This window comes from Trachurus trachurus (assembly GCF_905171665.1).
Source record: "Trachurus trachurus genome assembly, chromosome: 18".
NCBI classification, from domain to species: domain Eukaryota; kingdom Metazoa; phylum Chordata; class Actinopteri; order Carangiformes; family Carangidae; genus Trachurus; species Trachurus trachurus.
The window spans coordinates 13,143,189-13,164,390 of NC_139909.1; the positions used below are offsets into that span (position 1 = coordinate 13,143,189).

At 40.7% G+C, this 21,202-nt stretch overlaps 2 protein-coding genes across 2 annotated transcripts; both read right to left on the reverse strand.

Moving 5' to 3' along the window:
* Positions 1-1,664: 1,664 nt before the first annotated feature.
* Positions 1,665-13,142, reverse strand: lpcat4 (lysophosphatidylcholine acyltransferase 4). Its single transcript, XM_083992941.1, has 13 exons — positions 12,697-13,142; positions 11,128-11,491; positions 10,063-10,175; positions 7,993-8,053; positions 7,606-7,664; positions 6,449-6,483; positions 5,584-5,638; positions 4,642-4,724; positions 4,370-4,495; positions 3,575-3,731; positions 3,158-3,250; positions 2,859-2,994; positions 1,665-2,002 (listed from the first exon to the last, which is right to left on the reverse strand). Exons 1-13 carry the CDS (start codon positions 12,784-12,786, stop codon positions 1,839-1,841), a joined length of 1,536 nt encoding a protein of 511 aa, XP_083849067.1. The 5' UTR covers positions 12,787-13,142; the 3' UTR covers positions 1,665-1,838.
* Positions 13,143-15,278: 2,136 nt separating this feature from the next.
* emc4 (ER membrane protein complex subunit 4) lies at positions 15,279-20,312 on the reverse strand. Its single transcript, XM_083992517.1, has 6 exons — positions 20,182-20,312; positions 19,105-19,249; positions 18,855-18,969; positions 17,895-18,048; positions 17,627-17,787; positions 15,279-15,999 (listed from the first exon to the last, which is right to left on the reverse strand). Exons 2-6 carry the CDS (start codon positions 19,206-19,208, stop codon positions 15,964-15,966), a joined length of 570 nt encoding a protein of 189 aa, XP_083848643.1. The 5' UTR covers positions 19,209-19,249; positions 20,182-20,312; the 3' UTR covers positions 15,279-15,963.
* Between the last annotated feature and the right edge of the window lie 890 nt (positions 20,313-21,202).

Sequence of the window (21,202 nt, forward strand, 5' to 3'; positions counted from 1 at the left end):
AAATGAAAAAGAGAAAGCAGGAAAGAGCATTAAGAAATCACTCAAGTTCACCCCAGAGAACGACGGGGTAATTTATGAAAAACAGACCAGACAGTCCTCAGGAGCAAGACAATTATGCAAAAGAGAGGAGAGTAATTTCGAAGAGCAGAGCCAAGGAACAAAAATAACACAGACAGTCGAGCAATTTTCAGAGATGGCAAAGAAGGACAGACATCAGAGGCTCACAGGGGAGACGGAGAGACTGGCGGTAGAAGCAAGGGAGCAATACCAGGCTGGTGGCTCTAAAGAAAGACAAGAGAAAGAAAACAGTCCGTCAACCACAACTCCACAAGAGAAAAGTGAAAAGGATGAGGCGAGTGCAAAGAAGAAACAGGAAAGGAGAAAAACTCGGAGCAAAACTACAGAGAAAAAATTGGAAAGGACTCTTCTCTTTGTGGTGGAAGATGGGAGGAAAGGCCATCAATCAGAGATGAAGGCTACGGCTACGCCACAGAGAAAAACACAGGGCGAAGTAGAGGAGTGTTCAAACGAAGAGTCGATTTCAAGTCCGGTTAAAAGAAGCAGAACCGGGAGAAACAAAAAAGAGAGAAGTGAGAAAACCAAGGGTAAAAATGAGGACCTGACAACACGCGAGGCCGGAGAGGTTTCTGCAAACCTCAGTCCCGTTTCTCCACCTATTTCATCAGGAGTTCAGACAACAGACGAGACAACTGACCAAGGCAACCGGAAAGCAGAAGAGCAGAAGCATCCTCTCCCAACCGTTGAGCTACGATCTGCGAAAAGCTGTGAGAAACGTCCGAAACGACCCCCTGGTTCACGCTCAAAGTCAAAACATCGCTCATGCAGTCCCAGACCGAGTCCGGACAAGGCCTCAGGTGTGGAAGGAGAAGAAGGAGACGTCGTAGAGGAACCGAACCTCCCATCAAGTCCAATGAAGAGACGTCTCAAAACCAACAAGGTGGAAATCAAAACAGAAATCCTCCAGAGTCCGACGAAAAGACCAAGGCTGAGGATCAAGGTGAAGGTCAACTCTGGCAGAGCCAAGGATCGGAGCGAAACAAGGACGGGGAAAGGCGACAAGGATGAATCAGTTGACATCTGTTCACCGAGTCGTAGAACAAAAACCGCGGACAAAATGACTTTAAATCTGTCCGATACAAGTTTGACTGGACAAGAAACTTCAGGAGAAGTGTAGTGCCTGGAAAACAGGAGAATCTATAGGTCCCAAGATTTCCTTCTGGGGATCAAAGTCCAACTTAAAGACTGAACGCACGAATGTGAAACAACAAAACATACTTAAAACAATTCATTTTAATTAATTATCAAATGATAAACTATACTGACACAAAAATATATGAACAATTCATTTACAGAGTAAAGCTTGAGTGTATAGTTTTCTTTTTGCACATTCCATTGTACCTTTAAAAAATAATAAGAAAAAATATTTAATATACACAAGAGGTAATTGTATAAATAAAACTTTGTTTATGGCTTCAAAAGGGCAAAAGTGACTGAGTTATTTTTTTCAGGGTCTTTAAAAAGGCACAGCGGTAAACATACAGGGAGAACCGGCCTCACAAACGCACTGTAGTGTCATGTAGTCACGGTTTGAGTCATTTCTTTGGCTGTGCAATGACGGCAAGTTCGACATGAGGAGGATTTTATAAAACACGTCCACATGCATACTGTCGGAAACATAAACTTTAAAAAAAAAAAGAAAAAAGTACAATCCTTCGTCAGTGATTATTCTTCAAACTGTCTTTGGCTGAGCGCACAGAGAATCTGATCATCCTGCAGAGAGAGGAATCCAATGTTTGGTTTTACATCCAGAAAACTTCTCATTCAGACTTCTTTTTGTTGTTGTTGTTGACGTTGTGCATGTTCTCGTTGTTGTTGACGGCGGCCCCGTTGGCCAGCGAACTGAGCGTCTCCTCCGGCTGCAGGTATTCATTCACCACTCTCTGATAGGTCGGGTGGGTCGTCAAGACTCGCAGTAAGCTTTCTGAGGAAGCAAAGCAGAGGTGATGAGAATTTAAAAGCGCCAGGAAATTAACTCATATTATAATTCTGTTTTTAAAAACTTGTAAGCTTTTTAATTTACACAAAGTCATAATGTCTCATTAACATATACACTTAAGACACATCGAAATCTAATCAGATCATCTACTCCATATAAGGAACTAGCGGAGAAAGTGTGAAAATCTACTAGAAAGTGTTTCCGTTAGCATGAAAACATTTCTTTTCTCAAAATTAAGCAACTTTAGAATAACTTTATTGATATGGCACCTACTTCCAATGTGCTTTGACAAATAATAGCTCCATAATCAGCAAAAATTCTCAACCAATAAGTTCATCTTTGCATGTTAGATCACTTATAGTCAGAAGACAAAAAACATGATGCAAGAATAAATAATAACACTAAACAACAAAATGAATGATTTACCCAGCTAACTAATTCCCGATGACTGACTGAAGTCTGGACCACCTACCTAATCAACGCACTCAGAAAATAAATAGATATATAAAATAGAAATAAATGTATAAAAACAGAAATTGCATTCTTTTCCATTAACATAATAAATCAATTCTGTGTTTTTCCATTTTCTCTATTTATATATTTTTTTATCCTTCAGGCTACATACCTGTTTCAACATAATTTTGCTTACACTGATGAAGAGTAATTTTTTTTTATCTCTAAGGGAATCAGAGTTCCCTCACTAATATGCAAATTTATGCAGAGTGCACATCAACATTTTAATCAGATCGTTCTCGGTTCAGTCAACAGTGAGTATTTAAGATTTCCTCATCAATGGGCCACACTTCATGCTGCTGCAGACTCATTAATCACAGACGCCAACCTTCAGTGAGCGAGCCTCGTGTGGACGCCTCCGTGTACAGTTCAGCGGTGCCGTGCTGACGAACGCCCAGCAGCGCCCCCATGAGGTGTGACAGCTCCTCTGCACTCAGACTGCCTCGGCCCTCCTGGTCAAACAGCTGCAGAAAGACGGATTTCATTCACAAAAATGAATAAATTGGAGAAATAATACAAGGAAATCTGGAAAACAGCAGGTCAGAGACATTCGATGCTCTGCAAAAAAAATTGTTAAGTGAAAAAGCAACAGATTAAATATGACATACACAAAAAAAGAGTACTTACATTAAAAGCTGTGTGTAGTAGTGACTTGAAGCTGACAAACCCTGAGAGGGCAGCAACACTGAGATACAACTGTCTGAAGTCCACCGTCTCACCCTGGAGGAAAAATATATAAAAACACCACATTTATTTAGTCTTTATTTATAATATTTAGATTTTAATCTTTGGCCTATTACTCACACTAAAGCTCTGGTGAAAAACACACATCTGCCTGGTGTATTTGCTGCTACAACAACAACAACAAAACCCTAAACTACAGCAGCTGGATGACAGCCACAACGCTCCAGAGGACATTTAGTGCTTTGCTGCACCTGTTACCTATAAATAAATAAAAATGCCCTCTGAGATGTGTGTGTGTGTTTGAGTGTGTGTGTGTTAATCCTCTAAGACAAACACAGAGTAACAGCAGGCTTCTTGTACCTTGGAGTAGAAACCACAGACGGTGACGGCCGTCTCTCTGTCCGTCAGACCCAGAACGGAGGCGAGCTCGTCAGCGCTGGCCTTCGACCCCTGAGCTCCGGACTGACACCTGTCAATCATCCGGTTCAGAGCTGCCTCCACCTCAGACGCCTCCAGGCTGAGAGAGGGAGAGAGGAAAAAGAACGTTAAATTTAGATTTTTCCTTTTAAAAGCAGTGAAACATTTTATTTAAAGCAGAAGTAAGCGATCCGGTCGTTTTGGCTAATGCTGCGTTCCAGGCAGGCTTTTGAAACCGTAAATTACAGCTTCATGTCACAACTTACGATTTTGTAGCGTTCCAGGCAACCCACTCGTGTTTTTCCGACCTGTTTTACCTGTGAAAGTCACTATAACGGCCACTCGTAACTTCCGACCCGTGAAGTCGTACCAGATCGAACTGGTACGACTTCACAGTTCGGAAAAACACGAGTTACGGGTTGCCTTGAACGCACCATAACAGTCCTCGTCCCTACGTCGCCACATTCACTGCGTTCCTTGGCTGCACACACATCCCTGCATGCCGTTCTCTCTCCTCATTGGATAAAAACTGTAGGATACGATAAAAGTTTTCTCCTCGGCTCAGAGCAGAGCAACTGAGAGACCCGTGTTTCGGTCCAAACACTCTATGTAAGTGATTGCTGTCGGAAGATATAACTATTTAAGACTTATATTAACACAAAAATATCGCTTACTTCTGCTTTAAAACCATATTTCAGACAACGAGTGTGTTTTTGTGTGTGTCGCCTCGTCTCTTACCCGTGTTTCTGCAGCAGTGACAGTGTTTTCCTGGCAGGAGAGTCCAGAGGAAGAGACAGACCGCCCAGCTTACTGACAGGAACTCCACCCTCCATCACATCGTCGGTAGCTGGGACTCCCAGCGCCCTGAAAACACACAGAGACAGACAAATTCAGAAAAACAAACTCTTCTAAGTCTGAATCGTCTGAGTGAAACAAAGTGAATCAGTTGAATTTCTATGTGGCACGATGACACCGTGTGGCTGACAGGAGAGTGTGATTCTTCCTCTTACTTGGCCATGAGCTTCTGAACGTTGTCTGCGTACAGGTTGGGGTCGTTCTTCTCCTCCTGGGACGGGTGGTAAACCGGCAGGAACTGGAACACAATAAGAGAAAAACTAAACAAAACAGCCATTGTTTCTTTTTTTTAATCTCTTGTAAAGTCTCAGTAACGGCAGCAGACGGGACAATCACAGCTTGGAGTTAAACACAGGAATCACCAGATCCAACAACTGTGACATTCCTGAACAATAATGGAGGATGTAATGAAAGAGTAGTGAAGGTTAAGTTAACATGTGAATATCAAGAGTCCAAGCTTCTGACTACAGAGGATTAAAAACTGGCTTCTCTTATAGAAACAAACTTTCTCCTGTTTTTGGTGAAGTCAGACGTCCAGTTTTTCTTGTTGTGCAGCTGCAACAAGTTGCATAAGAGTCTAAAACCTTCTTTACTTTTATTCTACAGTCACTTTAAATCTTTAATTACATCACACTTTACTCCCAGATGTTCCTGTTTTAGCTGATCTTTACACCATTATCTGAATATTTTAATTATTGCTGAGGTTTTTATTCATTCTTAAGCTTTCTGCGTCTTTTTTTGTTGTTATATCACTTTTTGATTGTGTTTCCTGCTACTTCTGTGTCTAAACTCAACATTTCTGTTTTAACGTATCTTTTGCTACATAGTAGAAGAGGTCGATACTTCAGTCTGATAAGTCTGAGTTAAAATAAAAAGTTAAAAAAACAAAAAAACACAAAAAAACAGAGTAAAACTTCATATCTGACCACACCCAGCACAGCTGACAGGTGTAGGTGTGCTCGGCTGCACCTGTTGCTGCACCCAGCACTGATATCAGCAGTGTACACACACACACACTGAGCAGCACACTCATACATCACTGCAACAACGTGAGAGAGAGTGTGACATGTTATTGATCAAGTGATCGGCCTCCTCACCTCCACAGTGGTGTTGGTGTAGAGCTGTGAGGTCGTGTGCCACAGCGCCTCCAGCCTGAAGGACACAAAGGACAATAATGTTACATTTCATATAGAGAAGAAATATATACAGCATCAAGAGCTGCAAATGACATCTGATTAGTGAATAAATAATAATAGTATTCTTCCTGTTACTGTAACTAATGTCTGGAGAGAAGTTAAATCAATTTAGAAGATCTTTCCCTCTATGTAAACTATGTAATTAAACTTCATTTATGAAATCACAGTTAAAGTGCCTTAAAATTATGAAAATAAATGTAGAAAAAAAATAGAAAAACACAGCAAATTAAAAGTAAGTAAGGTCAAGTAAAATCAGGAAATGCCTTTTGATAAAAATAAGATTTGACACAGCCACTGATGCTTTCTAGACACTCCCATTCCCCAAAACTGAATAAATACCACACAATGTTTCTTCAATCATTTCATATTAATCTAAACGGTGATAGTGACGTGAAAAACAAGATATATATATAAAGCTAAACTCTCGTTCGTCACTATTGTTCTCATTCAAATGATGTGCTGGTTTTCTACCCGGAAGTAGAATGTAAACAACAAGGCGATTCGGTCGACACTGTGCTCAGGTTCAGTCACTGGTAACTGAGTAAATCTGTAGGAAAACTCTCTGAGGCCTCGAGGACGTTGAACCTCATCAGCTCCACTCAACTTCCTGCCTGTGTTGTAATCCAGGACTTTTACTGTCGAGTGTGAATCCTCTCCAAAACAACGGAGCGACCTCACATTCACTGACAGATTATGGAGAGGAGGAGAAGAAGGAGGAGGAGAAGGAGGAGGAGGAGGAGGAGGAGGAGGAGGAGGAGGAACTCACCAGGTTGTTCCTTTGTAGGTCCAGCGAACGGTATCCTGAGGAAGAGTCATAAAGAGACTGATCAAACACAACCAGGGAGAAGAACAAACACACAAGGAGCGGACGGAGGGTGGGGAGGGTTTTTCATTTCTATAAACGTGTGTAATTACAGTCACATTCCCCTCATAACACACGGCGACAAAAAAAAACATCAGGCTGCATGTTCATGTTCAGAAACACAACAACAGTCTGTGACACACACACACGCTGGTGTTTGGATAAGGAAGTGATGAGGGAGATGTGACAGATAAAGATGTAAAAAAGTGGTGAAAACAAAAGTGCCATCGCAGAACAAAGCCTCTCCTGTCCTCCTGTGTGTGTGTGTGTGACACCATTTATGTTGTTTTGTTTATAACTATCTCCAGCATCTAGTCCTTACATATACATCTTTGTGCTGTGTGTTTACAGAGTGAACCGTTCCCCTCTGACTGTGTCACTTTAAAAGAAAAGGCTTCAGGACGCCTTCCTTCCTTTTTCATAATGGTTTAATCCACTTTATTATTTATAGAACAACAAAAATGTTTTCATTTCATGTGTTTTTTGCTTCACTTGCATTTTAAATTTCACCTTTTGAAAATGAACTTTACTTTTCAACCAAGATATCCAGTCGTTTTCAACTGACTTTGGATTAATCTGCTGTTTATATACAGTATGTGTGTGCATCAACATGGGACTGTATCTGTATCTATACAGGTTTAGATGCTATTAAAGTTTGTTTTTATGTGTGAATAAGTCTGCATAGTTGTCTATATCAAGTATTTATCGATATTAATTTAACATTTGTCACCAAAGTTTCCTTCTTGTCATCTTTATCTGACTGTAATGTATTTATTCTTTATCTGAATAACTACATTACATATCATCTCCCAGTCAATTACAGAACGCTTGACTGTTCTGTATCATATTATCTATTGAAGTGATATAAAAAGACTTTCTAAAAGTGTCTTCTGACTCTCTAAATAAACTTAAACTGGACTAAAACATCTTGATCTTATCTCTTTTTTTTTCTTTTTTACAGTGGCAGCAGGTATGAAAACCTGTGATGTTTCTCTGTGTTAAAATGTTGTTAGAAACCAGTGGATCAACTTGCCACCCCCTCAATAAAAAAGTTCACTCACCTTGCTGTTGGGGTAACGCAACACAACAGGTTGGACCGGGACGCCGGCGAGGAAGGCACCTGATGATGAAAGACATGGAAAAAATGAGCGCGAGTGGAATTAGACAGAAGTCAAGAGGAGGAAGAGTTAGTCATCCTGTTGTTAGCAGCAGCAGCGATGCCTCTCTCTCCCTCTCATTCCTCTCATTCCTGCAGCGGCTCTACAACACGCCGTCTGAGTCAGACATCAAGAAAAACCAGATGGGATCAGTTTCTTTCCTTGTGCTGTTTACACTCACTCATTCAGACTGATTCATGGGCACAGGGCAGGTGTAAAAAAGAGAAAAAGGTGTGGACGAGACCAGAGCTTCATCTCTCCTTGGGTTTTTTGGGCGGTTAAGACACTCACCGGGTTTGAATTTGATGAGCGCGCGGCCGTTAGTTGTGGTTCCCTCAGGAAACATCAGCATCTGGACAAAGAAAAGAAGGAAACATGATTTATTTAGGAGTTAAAAAGAAGAGCTGTGTCTTCTCTCAGCAGGTGGATTTTTCAAAGTCTTTTTTAAAGGCACCGACAGACTGGTTTTACATTCAACTTCTGTACAACACGCTCACAAGCACCTGGCCTGCAGTTATTTTTGCATTCATTTCTGAGCTATGTTAAAGAGGAACTAAGCAGGATTTCTTGCTATGCTACATTTTTACCTTAATTAAAAAGCTCTGGAGTAATTGTGATCGTTAACTACAGTACATGACTTGTGACTTGTTACGAGTGAGAACGGAGGCTCTCTGCCTTCACCTGGCATCTCACGACTGAAAACCAACCTTGCAACATCAGTGTAGTTACTCAGTCGGCGCCCCGGTGTCACAGCTCTCGTCTCTGCACATCGCGACACAAACGCGCTCCGTAGCCCGTAATCAAATTGCTTATGACGGTTAAGACTGCACAAACACACACGTTGTAACATCGTATATGTTATGTAACTTTATCCACCGCTCCATGTATTGATTTGCAGACTTGCATAGTTCCCCTTAAAAGGGATAGTTCAACATTTTGGCAAATTGGCCCATTGCTATAATCGCTATAGTCATACATAGCAGTCGGTTCGTTACCTTTAATTGTCGGTGCAAGCTATTTTTAGAACGGCAGAGCAGAGCCGTGAGCTGCTCAGAGCTACGCTACAGAGGCTAATGGGATTTCTTGGTTTCCCTCATCAAACTCATCAAATACACAATCCAACAACTCCAAAAACCTCTGGTGGACAAGTTGTGACCTGCACATTCACCACGCTATGAGATAATAACAGAACGTTACGAGACGGAGTTGTTTTCGACGCAAATGCAGAGACTGCTTGCCTTCAATCTGCCGCCGACGGGAACGTGCATCAGCAGTTTTGCATGAATTTACCTTGAAAAACAACAACAAACACTGACCTAGGGTTTTGTTTGTTTAATGGTGCTGTATATCGTCTCATGCTTCAGGATGCCATCATGACATAGTATGGATATTGTATAAAATACGTCTTGACAAAAGCAGAACCAAAACCAGGATCTGCACAGGAGGAGATGTGTTGTGAAAGATGGAGGCGGCTGAAAGTGGAGAGGAACTTGAGGACAGATGCCAGAGTGGCTACTACTGTAGCTTTTTGCACAATATTCTGCTTTCCCAGTGCGTGTTTACAGCTTTATCTGCTTCATTTTGTTCTATTAAAGGCCCCATGCTGTGCACTTTTCTCTGGGTTTATTTACCTGCTGATATCCCTAACAAGATGTATCATTGGTTTTGAGTACCAGTGATCTGCTTAATATCGTTTCTACTGCCCCTTTCTGTTGCCTCTTTCTGGAGTTCTAACAGGCACAGGTCATTCGGCCAATCAGAAGACAGAATGAGAACCTCTCCTCTGATTGGCTGACTGTTTTAGAGTGGCATGTGGTCGGGCCAATCACAGGCAAGTAACTGAAACCTAAGCTGCATTCATACAAATTGAAAAAAAACAACTGGTCACGGTGGGCGGAGTTACCTTGTGTGTGACATCACAGAAAGGAGGAAGTGCTATCTGCTCGTCTCAAATAGAATGTTCCTACAGATGGGCGGTGTGTGTCTCTCCGTTTATGACCAATTTGATGCATGGGGCAGTATATACGTGGCCCAGAGACCTCCCCAAGCACCAAAAAATAACCAAAATCACATTTTTCATGCCATGGGGCCTTTAAGCTCGAGTCTGAGGAGGGGAAAACAACACGCTGCAGCAACAAGTCTTACATCCAGCTCCTTTAACTAACCTACAGCAGCTGAATCTACAGATTTACAGATGTTTCTACCAGCGCTGCACTACTGTTGTTCCTGTAGTTGATGACGATCTGCATAAACTGGATAGATGGGTATCAACTGTAAACAGGACGGCAGCCAAGAAGGAAGATCGTTTATTTCTTCACTTGCAGATCTGTTTACAGGAGACAAATCTGCGTTTACTCTCACCTGAGGCCAGTAGCCGTCAGAGGTCAGCCTCTCCCTGACCTGGGTGACGGCCTTTTTCCTCGACTCCGGGTCCTTCCTGCTCACCAGCACCGCCTGGTTGAACTCCAGCAAAGCTGAAACAGAATTTAAATGAATGAATGAATAAATAAATAAACCTAAAACCAGAGGAGGACGCCAAGAAAGCAACGCAGGAAGTACCAGAGAAGATTACAGCCCATAAAACTGAGTCACTTGTTTATCTTTGAACTTCCTTGAATACTTTTATTTTCCTCTTCGTTCCTCTTAATATCACAGTCTTGGTTTTCTGCCTAGTGGGTGAGCAGCAAAACTAGAGGGAGATTCCCCCGTCTATGACTTCATCGCTGTGACTGCCAGTGAGGTGCAGGAAAGAAAATAAAAGTTTAAAAAATGGATTAAAAACATGAGATTGAGCTTCAGCGCCTCAGCTCAGAGCCGGCTTACGATTCCTCACTGGTTTTATGTTGTTATGGATGTCAAAACGTCACCCGACCCTTTTGTGCTAATGATAAGAGTGATGAAACATATTACATAATGTAAACTTTATTTTTAATGTATTATCTGTTTTTATCTATTTTTATTTATTATCCAAATTGCTGCCGTCGTCTTTTAGAATTATTGTCTTGTTTTAAATGTCTGTTTAGGCCTCTAATGGCGAGATGAATAACAAATGTATGTGTGTTAGTATGTTTTTTTATATTTAGTGTTTTCTATACTTCTGATGAATATTTGGAGACCACCATGTTGACATCTATTGTATGTTTTTAGCACTTTGTGAAGCTTTTTGGTCCTGTTTTCGCTGTTTTCCTTTGTCCAAGACAAATTTAATTATTATAATAATTAAAAAGACCAATAAAATTGACTTTGACTTTGAAATTGAATTGAATAAATTATGTTTTTTTTTCCTATTGTTTGAACCCTTCATGTGTTAAGCAACCACCGCTAAAAAAGCAGGTGAAGACAGTGGACAGGTGCAGAAGAAGATGTTCATATCTAAAAAGTGTTACATTGATGTGAATTTCTGATGAATAAACAGCTGCGTCTCACCTCCGATGACCGGCAGGCTGGCGTTCTCAGACCGCGACACCACCGTCGCCAGCTGGGCCGGACACAGGACCAGCATGTCCAGGAAGCCGCTGTGTGGCGCCACCACCAGCACCGGCGCCTCCTTCAGGTCCGCCCGGCGACCTTTGACCTTCACCCACAGGAAGCCCAGGCAGAAGAAGACGCCCCGGCTCAGCGTCAGGATGATGGGGTGGAGGAGCCAGCGCCTCCAGCCCGTGACGGGCCGAGAGCGCTCCTGCTCGGAGAGGCCGGCCAGTCGCAGCCGGGCGATGGGCCACATGATGAGGAAGAGCAGGGCCCCCAACGCGGTGCGGAGCGGGAAGAGGATGCTGCCCAGGATGATGCCCTGAGGAGAAACACATCAACACAACTTCTAAACAAAGTCCATTCATTCATGATTGAACATGTTTACCAATCTGAAGACCAGTTTGGAGGGTTTCACCTATATATAGTTACAGTTACGATGCCCAACCCTTTTTAACATGACTGGCAAAGAGTTACGCAACACTGCAGCAGGTCGTTCGTTATCTGTCAGGCCTGGACTGTGTCAAAAACATTTGACTCGTCTGTTATGCTATGGTCCCATGGTCACAAGGCAAAATAGCAAAGTGAAACCAAAGTGACTCCTGGCCTGGGGGACGTCCCCGCAGCTTTAAAGGGGAGATAAGAAAACGGAAAACAGAAATAAGGCATGGTCAGTTTTGTTTAGATTGATTTTTAAAAACATTCTAGGATGAACATTGTTGATATCAACTGGTAATTATTTTGATAACTGATTATTTCACTGAATACTTGTGGTTTAAGCTATAATACAAAATGTCTTAGTGTCCCAAAGCCAAACCTTTACATTTTACTATAACAACATGAAAGACAAGAAAATAGAAAAAGCTCCATATTTGGAAGCTTTACGAAAAGGTATATTTGACTTCTAATTACTTTATCAAGTAGTTTGTTAGTTTTCTGTTGATCTACTAATTAGTTTAGATCGATGACAGCTCCAGGGCTGAGACCAGTGATAGTTTTCCTTCAGTTAATGTGCTGATTATGATCTTTTTGTCTATTAATCATCAGAAAATATGATTGATACCTATATAGTGTCCCAAATACTTTCTGCTTGAGAAACCCAGCAGACATCTTACTGCCTTCAAAGTTGGCACTGGTTTCCTGGGGATGCACTAATTGATAAATGACTTATCTAACCGTTTCTGTTCTACACAGCAGCCTTATCTGACATGGCTTTAAAATTAAAATTAAGCACATTTTGAGTTGGTGATGAGAAGAAAATTAGAAAGCTATAACTTTAAACTCCTGACAGTTTTAATTAGCCTACAGCCTGATTAGTTTCATGGAAATGCTGGGAGCTAAATTAAGCCCTTCAAGGGTACATAATATCATCTTTAACAGGACCTGCCTGACACCTTAATGCTGGTTAAAAAACTTTTTTGTGACTCTCAACAGGAGTTCAAACCCGAATCAAAGGGAAAAGGGAAAAGAAAAAAAAGGGAAAAGGAAAAACAAAATCAAAGATGGAGTCTTTAATTTGTCCGTTACCCTGATCCTCTGCGCCCTGGTCAGCTTCACCTCGTGAAAAAACGGATGAGGATATTCTTGTGTTGATGAGTGACAGCCGTGCTTCTCCATGGTGACGAGCCAAGCCTGACAGACAAGTCAGGCTAAAAAAAATATCTATATAAATATCTATAATTATGTATGTGTGTGTCTGTAACGTTAGACGTTAAAAAGTAAACAAAAGTACCGTCCCTTTAAGAGAAACAGAGAGAAAACACACAAAAAATGTTCGGGAAAAGTGAGAAAGACGAGCTGTTCTAGAACGTTGACAACGTCACAGAACGTTCTATGTTTTAAAAACACGTTAGTAGTGTGTGTCTCTCTCGCGCGGTCCAGATTTAAAACCAAACGTTAGCTTAAAAAACGGTTGAGGAGAGCTAAGTTACTCCACTCCGACAACCAAAAAAAATAAATAAACGACGAACTAAAAACACACAGCCTCAGTCTCACTCTCTTCGCTCCACATGGTGAAACAAACGCACACACACACGCCGAGGAAAAGACGCCCATCCTCTCTCTCTTGTAGCCTCTCCTCCTCTCCTCACCTGTCCCGCCCCCTCGCCCAGCTGACAGCCAGGCCGACCGGTCAGGCGAGTCCAGTCAGCCCGCTCCCCGAAACCAGAGCCCGGGGGAACGGAGGGGCAAGGCCCGGGGAAACTAAGTACGGAGCTACGGAAGCCCCGTATCGCCATAGGGGGGAAGAAAAGAAAAGCAAGTAAAGTCTATCATGGGATGTAAAATCAATCACCGTTTCCAGGAAATTAGGAAACAAATGAGTTAGTGAGTCACGTTAATGACTTCTTTGACATAATACAAGTAAATTATAAGAAATTAAGTTACTGGATTTCTTTTAAATTCACTTTTTGACAATTTCTTTGTTTTCCCGTCCTTTATCCAACCTGGTTGCCAAGAAAAATAACAAACCACAAACATGCATAAGTTAAAAATGTGAAGAAGTATGAAAGTATATCAATATATTTTATGTTTTGTAAAATATGTTAAGTTATATGTATTTTATTTTCATTAGATAGGCCTAATGATTCAGAAAAAATATGTGTATTTATTTATATGAGCACTATATGAAAACATGTTGAAACTCTAGCTTACCTATACAAATTTTAATTGTCTAACATTTTTATTTGCTATAAACTTATGTGACCTTATGTGACCTTTTTTGACAATAAGTATTTTTCTTTTTTCCCCGTCCTTTATCCAACCTGGTTGCCATGAAAAATAACAGACCACAAAAATGCAGAAGTTAAAAGTGATAATCAAACTAAGTAGAAGAAGTGTGAAAGTATATGAATATATTTTATGTTTTGTAAAATATGTAAAGCTACTATATGCATTTTCACTAGATAGGCCTACTGATTCAGAAAAAATATATATGTATTTATATGAGCACTATGGATATGAAAACATGTTGAAACCCTAGCTTACCTATACAAATTTTAATTGTCTAACATTTTTATTTGCTAAACCAAAAGCACACACATAACTGTGAATAAGATTATGTGATCTGTGAAAAAAAGGGGTTCAATAAAACATTTTCATATACACAAATGTCAGTCTTATTAAACCCTCAACAGCTGGCTTAACAACTCCCATTCAGCCTATGTATGAGAGATTATATTTGCATTTCCAAACACTGTTGTGACCGACACAGGGAAGTGCTGCACATTTTGTATCTGGCTAAAGCAAAAACTGAACTGGAAAACTGCTTTGTAATAGTACAGATGATGCAACCAGTGTAATGAATTGACATAAAATTCCTATGATTTAACATAACATTGCAAGAAAGTACTTGGAGCTCATCCTCTTTTGTTGTTGTTGACGTCATGTTTTGGGATGTTGGCCAATTTTCACACCTACTATTTATCTCTAAAGTCGTACAGCCTCTGTGCTACCTGCCACTCAAGTTTTGCCTCTGCCCTACCTGAGGGCTATTGTTCTGGCTGTAGGGTGTTGCTGCTGATACCAATACCCAACTCCCACACCCACAGAGAGATAATATAAAGAAAAGGTTAGAGAGAAAATCAGATAAGTCCTGTACATTTTTTAAATTTTATTTTATTCTTTTTATATACTAAAGTTGTATTAATGGACCATTCACAGTTTGCCAGCCAAGTTGTGACATTGTGTGCGTTAAGTTTCACCCCAAAAAAGTTCAGTTTCCATATCCCACGCCCTGATTTGAACTGAAACAGGAAGTCCAGGGTCATTAAAGCAACAAAGGTGTTATTCATGGGACACACGGCAGGCAGCGGTCATGGCCACCGGTCTCTGCTTTTAAGGTTTTCTTGCAATCAAGTCGTATTTTGTTATATATAATAATTAAATCTGTTGATTTCTTTAAGGATAAAGGCAGCTCAGCTTTCTTATCAGACTCATCATGTCTGTGTGTGTTACTAAATAAAGGTTTTCCAGACTATAAACACTGAGCAGAGATAATTCAAGTATCATTTAATCCTTTCCATTGTCTGTGTCAGACTTGTGTGAACAAGGTGAGATTAAAACAATTATACTTGACCCAGTTGAAAATCTTTTTTTTTTATTTCAACCAATAATGATTTATTTCATAGAACATTTTCATAGAGCAAATCAGTATAAATTAAAACAGAGCTATAAGTTAAACAGGTTAGTAGATGTGGCTGTTAGCATGCTGAACAAAATGAAGCTTTACTTTCACTACAAGCTGAGAAACAAAATGAAAAATGAAGAAAACACTTTCCTGCTGCAACAAAACCTAATAATAAAATAAAAAACGTAAAACACTTAACAGACTTTGATTTAATATTTTGAGTTATAAAATTCAGTTAATAATCATGTTCACCTCCTCAAAACTGGACATAAAAAGCTGTGGGACAAACTTGTACATGAGCTTGTGCGTGTGAAGTAAGCTACAGATGTTCAACAGTAGTCACCATGACGACCTGCTGGCTTTGAAAACTTTATTGTACGTAGAGAACAAACAGGAGGAATCAGAGTTAAAGACACGAGGCAGAGCAGCGAGGCCGAGTAATGTAACGGTGATGTGTGTGTGTGTGTGTGGAGGAAGAAGAGGAGGAGGAAGGTGGCCGCACATTCACCTCTGGATTCAACAAAACATCTCTCGTCCTCTCGTTCTCCAGCTCGGATGTGATTGGTCGACTGGGTGTGTGTGTTTGTGTGTGTGTTTGTGGTGCAGGTGGAGAATGAAACAGTATATAAACCTAAAATCTGAAGCTTTGTCATAACAGTCCGTCTTCTTCACAACACCATCCCTCCGCCCATGATCTCCATCCTCTGTAGAGAGACCAGACCAAAGGGTTAAAGTTGGGTTAAAAAGAAAAACAGGACATCTGAGTAGTAAATAAATATACTATATATCATAATCTATATCAAATTGTACAAAAAATAAAATACATAATGCATAAAAATACTTTAAAAACGACTGTGCTCTCTGCTTGCTGGATAGAATAACAGTCTGTGTTCAGCTACGAGATACAAAACTAACTTTATTTATACATACTCATCATACACAACATCTTTATGGTTTAAGGTTGAATAGCAGTATTTATTCTTAATCATGTAAGGTCTCATATCGGCTGAGATGTCTGGTTTTTCAAACTCTCAAATATTTGTATTGGTCTCAAAGAGAGAGACCACTCCCCTGACATCATAAAGGTCAGTGCACCTTTATCAAATACAGCTGTAATCTAAGACAGAAGAGGCAACATGTACTAAACAAACATGATTATTTTCACCACTGTGGCTCAACATTTTTCTGTAGAGGAATGTCTGGATTACATTACAGTCTGTGTTCACGCTCTGAATGTGAAGGAGAGGCTGTTTGAGAGTCGGTTACGTCTCTAAAAGGAGAGTGAAACGTCTGTGTCGCTTAAAAAACGAAATTGTTTTACAATACACACTTTTAAAAAGAAAGTCTAAAACCTAAAAACAACTGCTTTGACATCTGTAATGACAGAATGAGTCTATTCTGCCCTCTGCTGGTCTGAAAGTGAAGAGTAGATGTGTAATTGCTTGGATGTTCTGTATACAGTATATAAGGGCCAAACCAAAACCTCAAAGCCTGAAAACTTTTGATTTTGTTTGATTAGATTGAGTTTAATAACTTAAGATGAACAGAACCAGTCGACAACAATTATTTTTCTTTTGTCTTTTAACAAGAGCGTACTGCTAAACTGAATTGCCCCTCTGGGATAAATAAAGTTGTCTGAAGTCTGAAGACAACGCTCAGAAAATATCCCCTAACCCATTTTTGCTTTGTTGTTATTAAAAAGTAACTTTAACCACTAAACAGGTGTGAAACAAAACAATGATCTGATGGAGGGCCAGTCTACATCGTTTCTCCGGGTCGCTGCTCGTGAAGTTGACCGTGCAAGTCACAGTGCAGTTATTTTTGTATGTTTTATTGTTTTCGTGCATTCCTTGTCTCGTCTTTTTGTCCCAGTAGACGCCTGTTTGTCACACACCTCTATCTACATGTTTTCCAGTGTTTGGCTACTTTTTTTCTTTTTCTTATAACCTGGAGTGAACGTCTCACTGGCTTCATTCACAAACTTTATCTATTCATAAATGTACATCTGTATATTCATGTTTCTTATTTTTATTTGCATTTTATTTAACTCTTATCTTGTAAAACTGCCCTGTGTGCTTTTATTGAATTGTTTTACTGAATTGAATTGAATTAAAAATGTTAAAAGATCAGAGACTCTTTGCCACAGCAGAGCATTAGGGCCAAGGATGGAGATTTTTTTTTTTAAGATTCTGAGTTAAAAGTCAGAAATAAAACAAAACAATTCCTGACTTTTAATTGACTTTGAACTCAGAATATATATTAAAAAAAAATCTCCGTTGTTGGCCGTCATGCTCTTCCGTACTTCACTGTTCTGTTGATTGTGTGGTTTACCTGAGGCGGTTCTATGAAAGCCAGCCAATCGGACGAGTGCGTTGGGAGCAGGCCCATGGACTGACACTTGTAGATGGCCAGCGCGGAGCCCAGGAGGTTTCCCACCAGGTAGACGAGGCCCTGCAGCCACTGCTGACTGGAGCTCTCCAGCAGCTTGAAGGCTGAGACACGAGACAGAGAGAGAGAGAGAGAGAAAGAGAGGACGGTTTATATCATAAACCAGCAACCGGCACATTTGGAGCACGAGGACGCGTCGCTGGATACTCACTGGCAGACATGGACATCAGAGCCTGGATGGGCCTCCAGGCCATCATACACACCATCATGATGGGGAAGATGGAGATGGTGTTGCCCGACATGTACATGATGAACAGGTTCATGGGGATCTGCTTCAGCGGGCCGAGGGCCACGTCCCAGCAGCGCTGCGTCACACACGGAGACAGAGGGACGGAGAGTTAGTCACTTCTTTTCTCTCATCAGTGCGTTTACAAGGACTTGAGGAGCACAATTATGATCCGGTTTTTGAGTATCTTGTTTTTGTGTTTGTGCATGTGAACATCATATCCTGATTTCAGAAACCCAGAACTCCGAAACCGGCCTTATCCCGGTTTCTGACAGCTGCGACTATTTAAAGGGATAGTTCAACATTTTGGCAAATTGGCCCATTGCCATAATCCCTATAGTCATAGCAGTAGGTTCGTTACCTTTAGTTGTCGGTGCAAGCTATTTTTAGAACGGCGGAGCAGAGCCGTGAGCTGCTCAGAGCTACGCTACGGAGGCTAATGGGATTTCTTGGTTTCCCTCATCAAACTCATCAAATACACAATCCAACAACTCCAAAACGCTCTGGTGGACAAGTTGTGACCTGCACATTCACCACGCTATGAGATAATAACAGAACGTTACCAGACAGAGTTGTTTTAGAGGCAAATGCAGAGACTACTTGCTGAAAAACTGCCCCTGAACGCAACGCGCATCAGTGGTTTTGCATGAATTTACCTCTAAAACAACTCTGTCTGGTAACGTTCTGTTATTATCTCATAGCGTGGTGAATGTGCAGGTCACAACTTGTCCACCAGAGCGTTTTGGAGTTGTTGGATTGTGTATTTGATGAGTTTGATGAGGGAAACCAAGAAATCCCACTAGCCTCCCTAGCGTAGCTCTGAGCAGCTCGCGGCTCTGCTCCGTCCGTTCTAAACTGTGTGCAGCACCACGGCTTTCCTCTCACCTTCTCCACCAGGTTCTTGTCCGTCTCCTGGATGCTGGTGTCAGGGACGGGTTTCTCCGAGTAGCCGATGGGGTAAACGACGTCGCCCTGACCACCCTGTCGGTCCTGACGGCTCCTGCAGCACAAAGAGTTGAGCTCTTAAAGAAAGGCTGCGTCTCTTAAATATACATTTGTGTTTCTGAGCAATAAAGACGAACACTGTTTCTAGCTGTCGAAGAGTTTTACTGTTTTCCTCTAGTTTCTGTTTTACCTGGTGTTGCCCAGGCTCAGCTCCAGAGCCCACTTCATCCTCCGGGCGGCGCCGCCACCTCTTGTCGACAGAGCCCCTCCTCCTTGTCCCCCTGGAGACGCCATGGTAACGGACTGCAGTGCTGGACCTCAGAGACAGAAAGTACCTACATACCAACAGAAATCAGACAGGTACAGTGAAGTCTTTATGTCTGGAAATACCAAACCAAAACACCAGAGCCTAAAGAAAACATCTGTATAAAGTGGCTGGTCCGTTTCTATAACAATATATTAAAGCTTGGAGCATAAACAGTTCATACAACCAGGTCTGTTTTCCTTACTGGTTGGTCCAAATATTTCATGAGCAACTACACAAAACATCAGATTCTCAAATTTGAGCAAAAGATCAGCAAATATTTCACATCTGTGTTAAAAAAAAAGCACACAAAAGGTAAATTAATCATTAAAATAATCTGTCCCTACTCTGCTAAAGCTCTAATATATTAGTCTTTATTCACAGCCAGTGCAAGTGGCGTGTTTCTCTTCTAATATACACTCTATGCAACAAACTAAATTCTCTCTCTGTTTTATCAAATGTTTCCCTTATAGGAATACGAATTACTATTAATCCCCACAGGGAAATTAATTTGTCTGTCAGCTCATTTGCAGAAGAGTCAGTCAGATTTTATACTCTAGTCTTGAGAGTAATGATGATTAATTCAGATGTATGGCTTTGTTTGAAATCAGAAACACACTTGAATTAAACCCAGTTTCATTTGGGCAGATGTGACAATGGCCTTTAATAGTAGTGATGTATTTTTAGCCAGTTTCCTCTTATCTGACGCCTGTTTTTCTGTCAATAATCAATACGTTATAAACAACAGACCGTATCGATTACAGACTCAGTGTGTGCAGTAGTTCGAACAATAAACCGGGTTGAGCTGTCCCGAGTTAACGTTAAACCGGGTCAAACACAAACACGATGGTTTTTATACAGAAAATTAAACGACACCGACACATTTTTAAACGACGCGGAGCGATTCACGTTCACGTTAACGCGTAAAAAACGCAGCAAATCGTGACTTAACGACACATTTACCTTATTGACGCATTCAAACAGCTGCTAACCGGCTCCTTTATCGCTGCTTTTTGGTGTAAAATGACAATTTACTCGCAGCAGCAGCAGCACAGGAACAACTCGACCTCCTCGTCGCTCGCTGATTCCGGGGCACGGCACGCACTGATGACGCAGTTACGCTGACGTGCCGTCATTGCGTCACGCGTACGACCTCTAGTGGCGCGTCAGGGGAATCAGAAAAGATCTGCACCCTGAAACTAGAGCACTGTAAAAGAGTTTTCCAGTGCTCTACCTGAAACTATCTCGCATATATTTTGTTCTTGTGAATGAATTTACACACAAATTCTGGAAAGACATTACCTCATTTGTTGACAGAAATATTTTCTCAGATTTTACTTTACTCTCCAAGGATGTCATATTTTGCTTTTATGATCACAAAAAGGACAATGATGCATATTTTCTAATGAATTAAATGTACTTTTTGCCAAATACCACATACACAAATGCAATTTTTCAAGTAAAAAAAGTCTATCTCAACTCTCTCCTGTCTAAACAAAAAGAGAAAAAGGGGGAATAAGAAAACAACACATTTTATTCATGTCTAAACTTATTAAAAATCTTTATAGACTTTTAAAAGACTTATTAAAATAAAATGACTCGTTTGCTTCTTTACGTATGCAATTCTATTGTGTATGTATTCATTCATAATAAGTGTTCAAATTATATGAATTCTACAAAGTGTGTCCAAGCAAATTTCCATCCGTACGACAAATAGTAATGCTGTGATAGTTTGTATAAATTAAATTCAACCTTTATTCCCACACTGTACAGCCTACCCATGGCAAGATACACAAGTTTAGTGATGGGGCTGCTCAATAAATTACACCAGTTTTCAATAAAATATAATATGTACTCTACCGATGGATATTTGCTTAGACATACTTTATATAGAGTGGTGTGTGGGGCACATTACAGTACCTTGCCTCTACAAAGTTAAATTTTATTTGCTTATTTGTGGATACATTTTAATTAAAACCAAGAA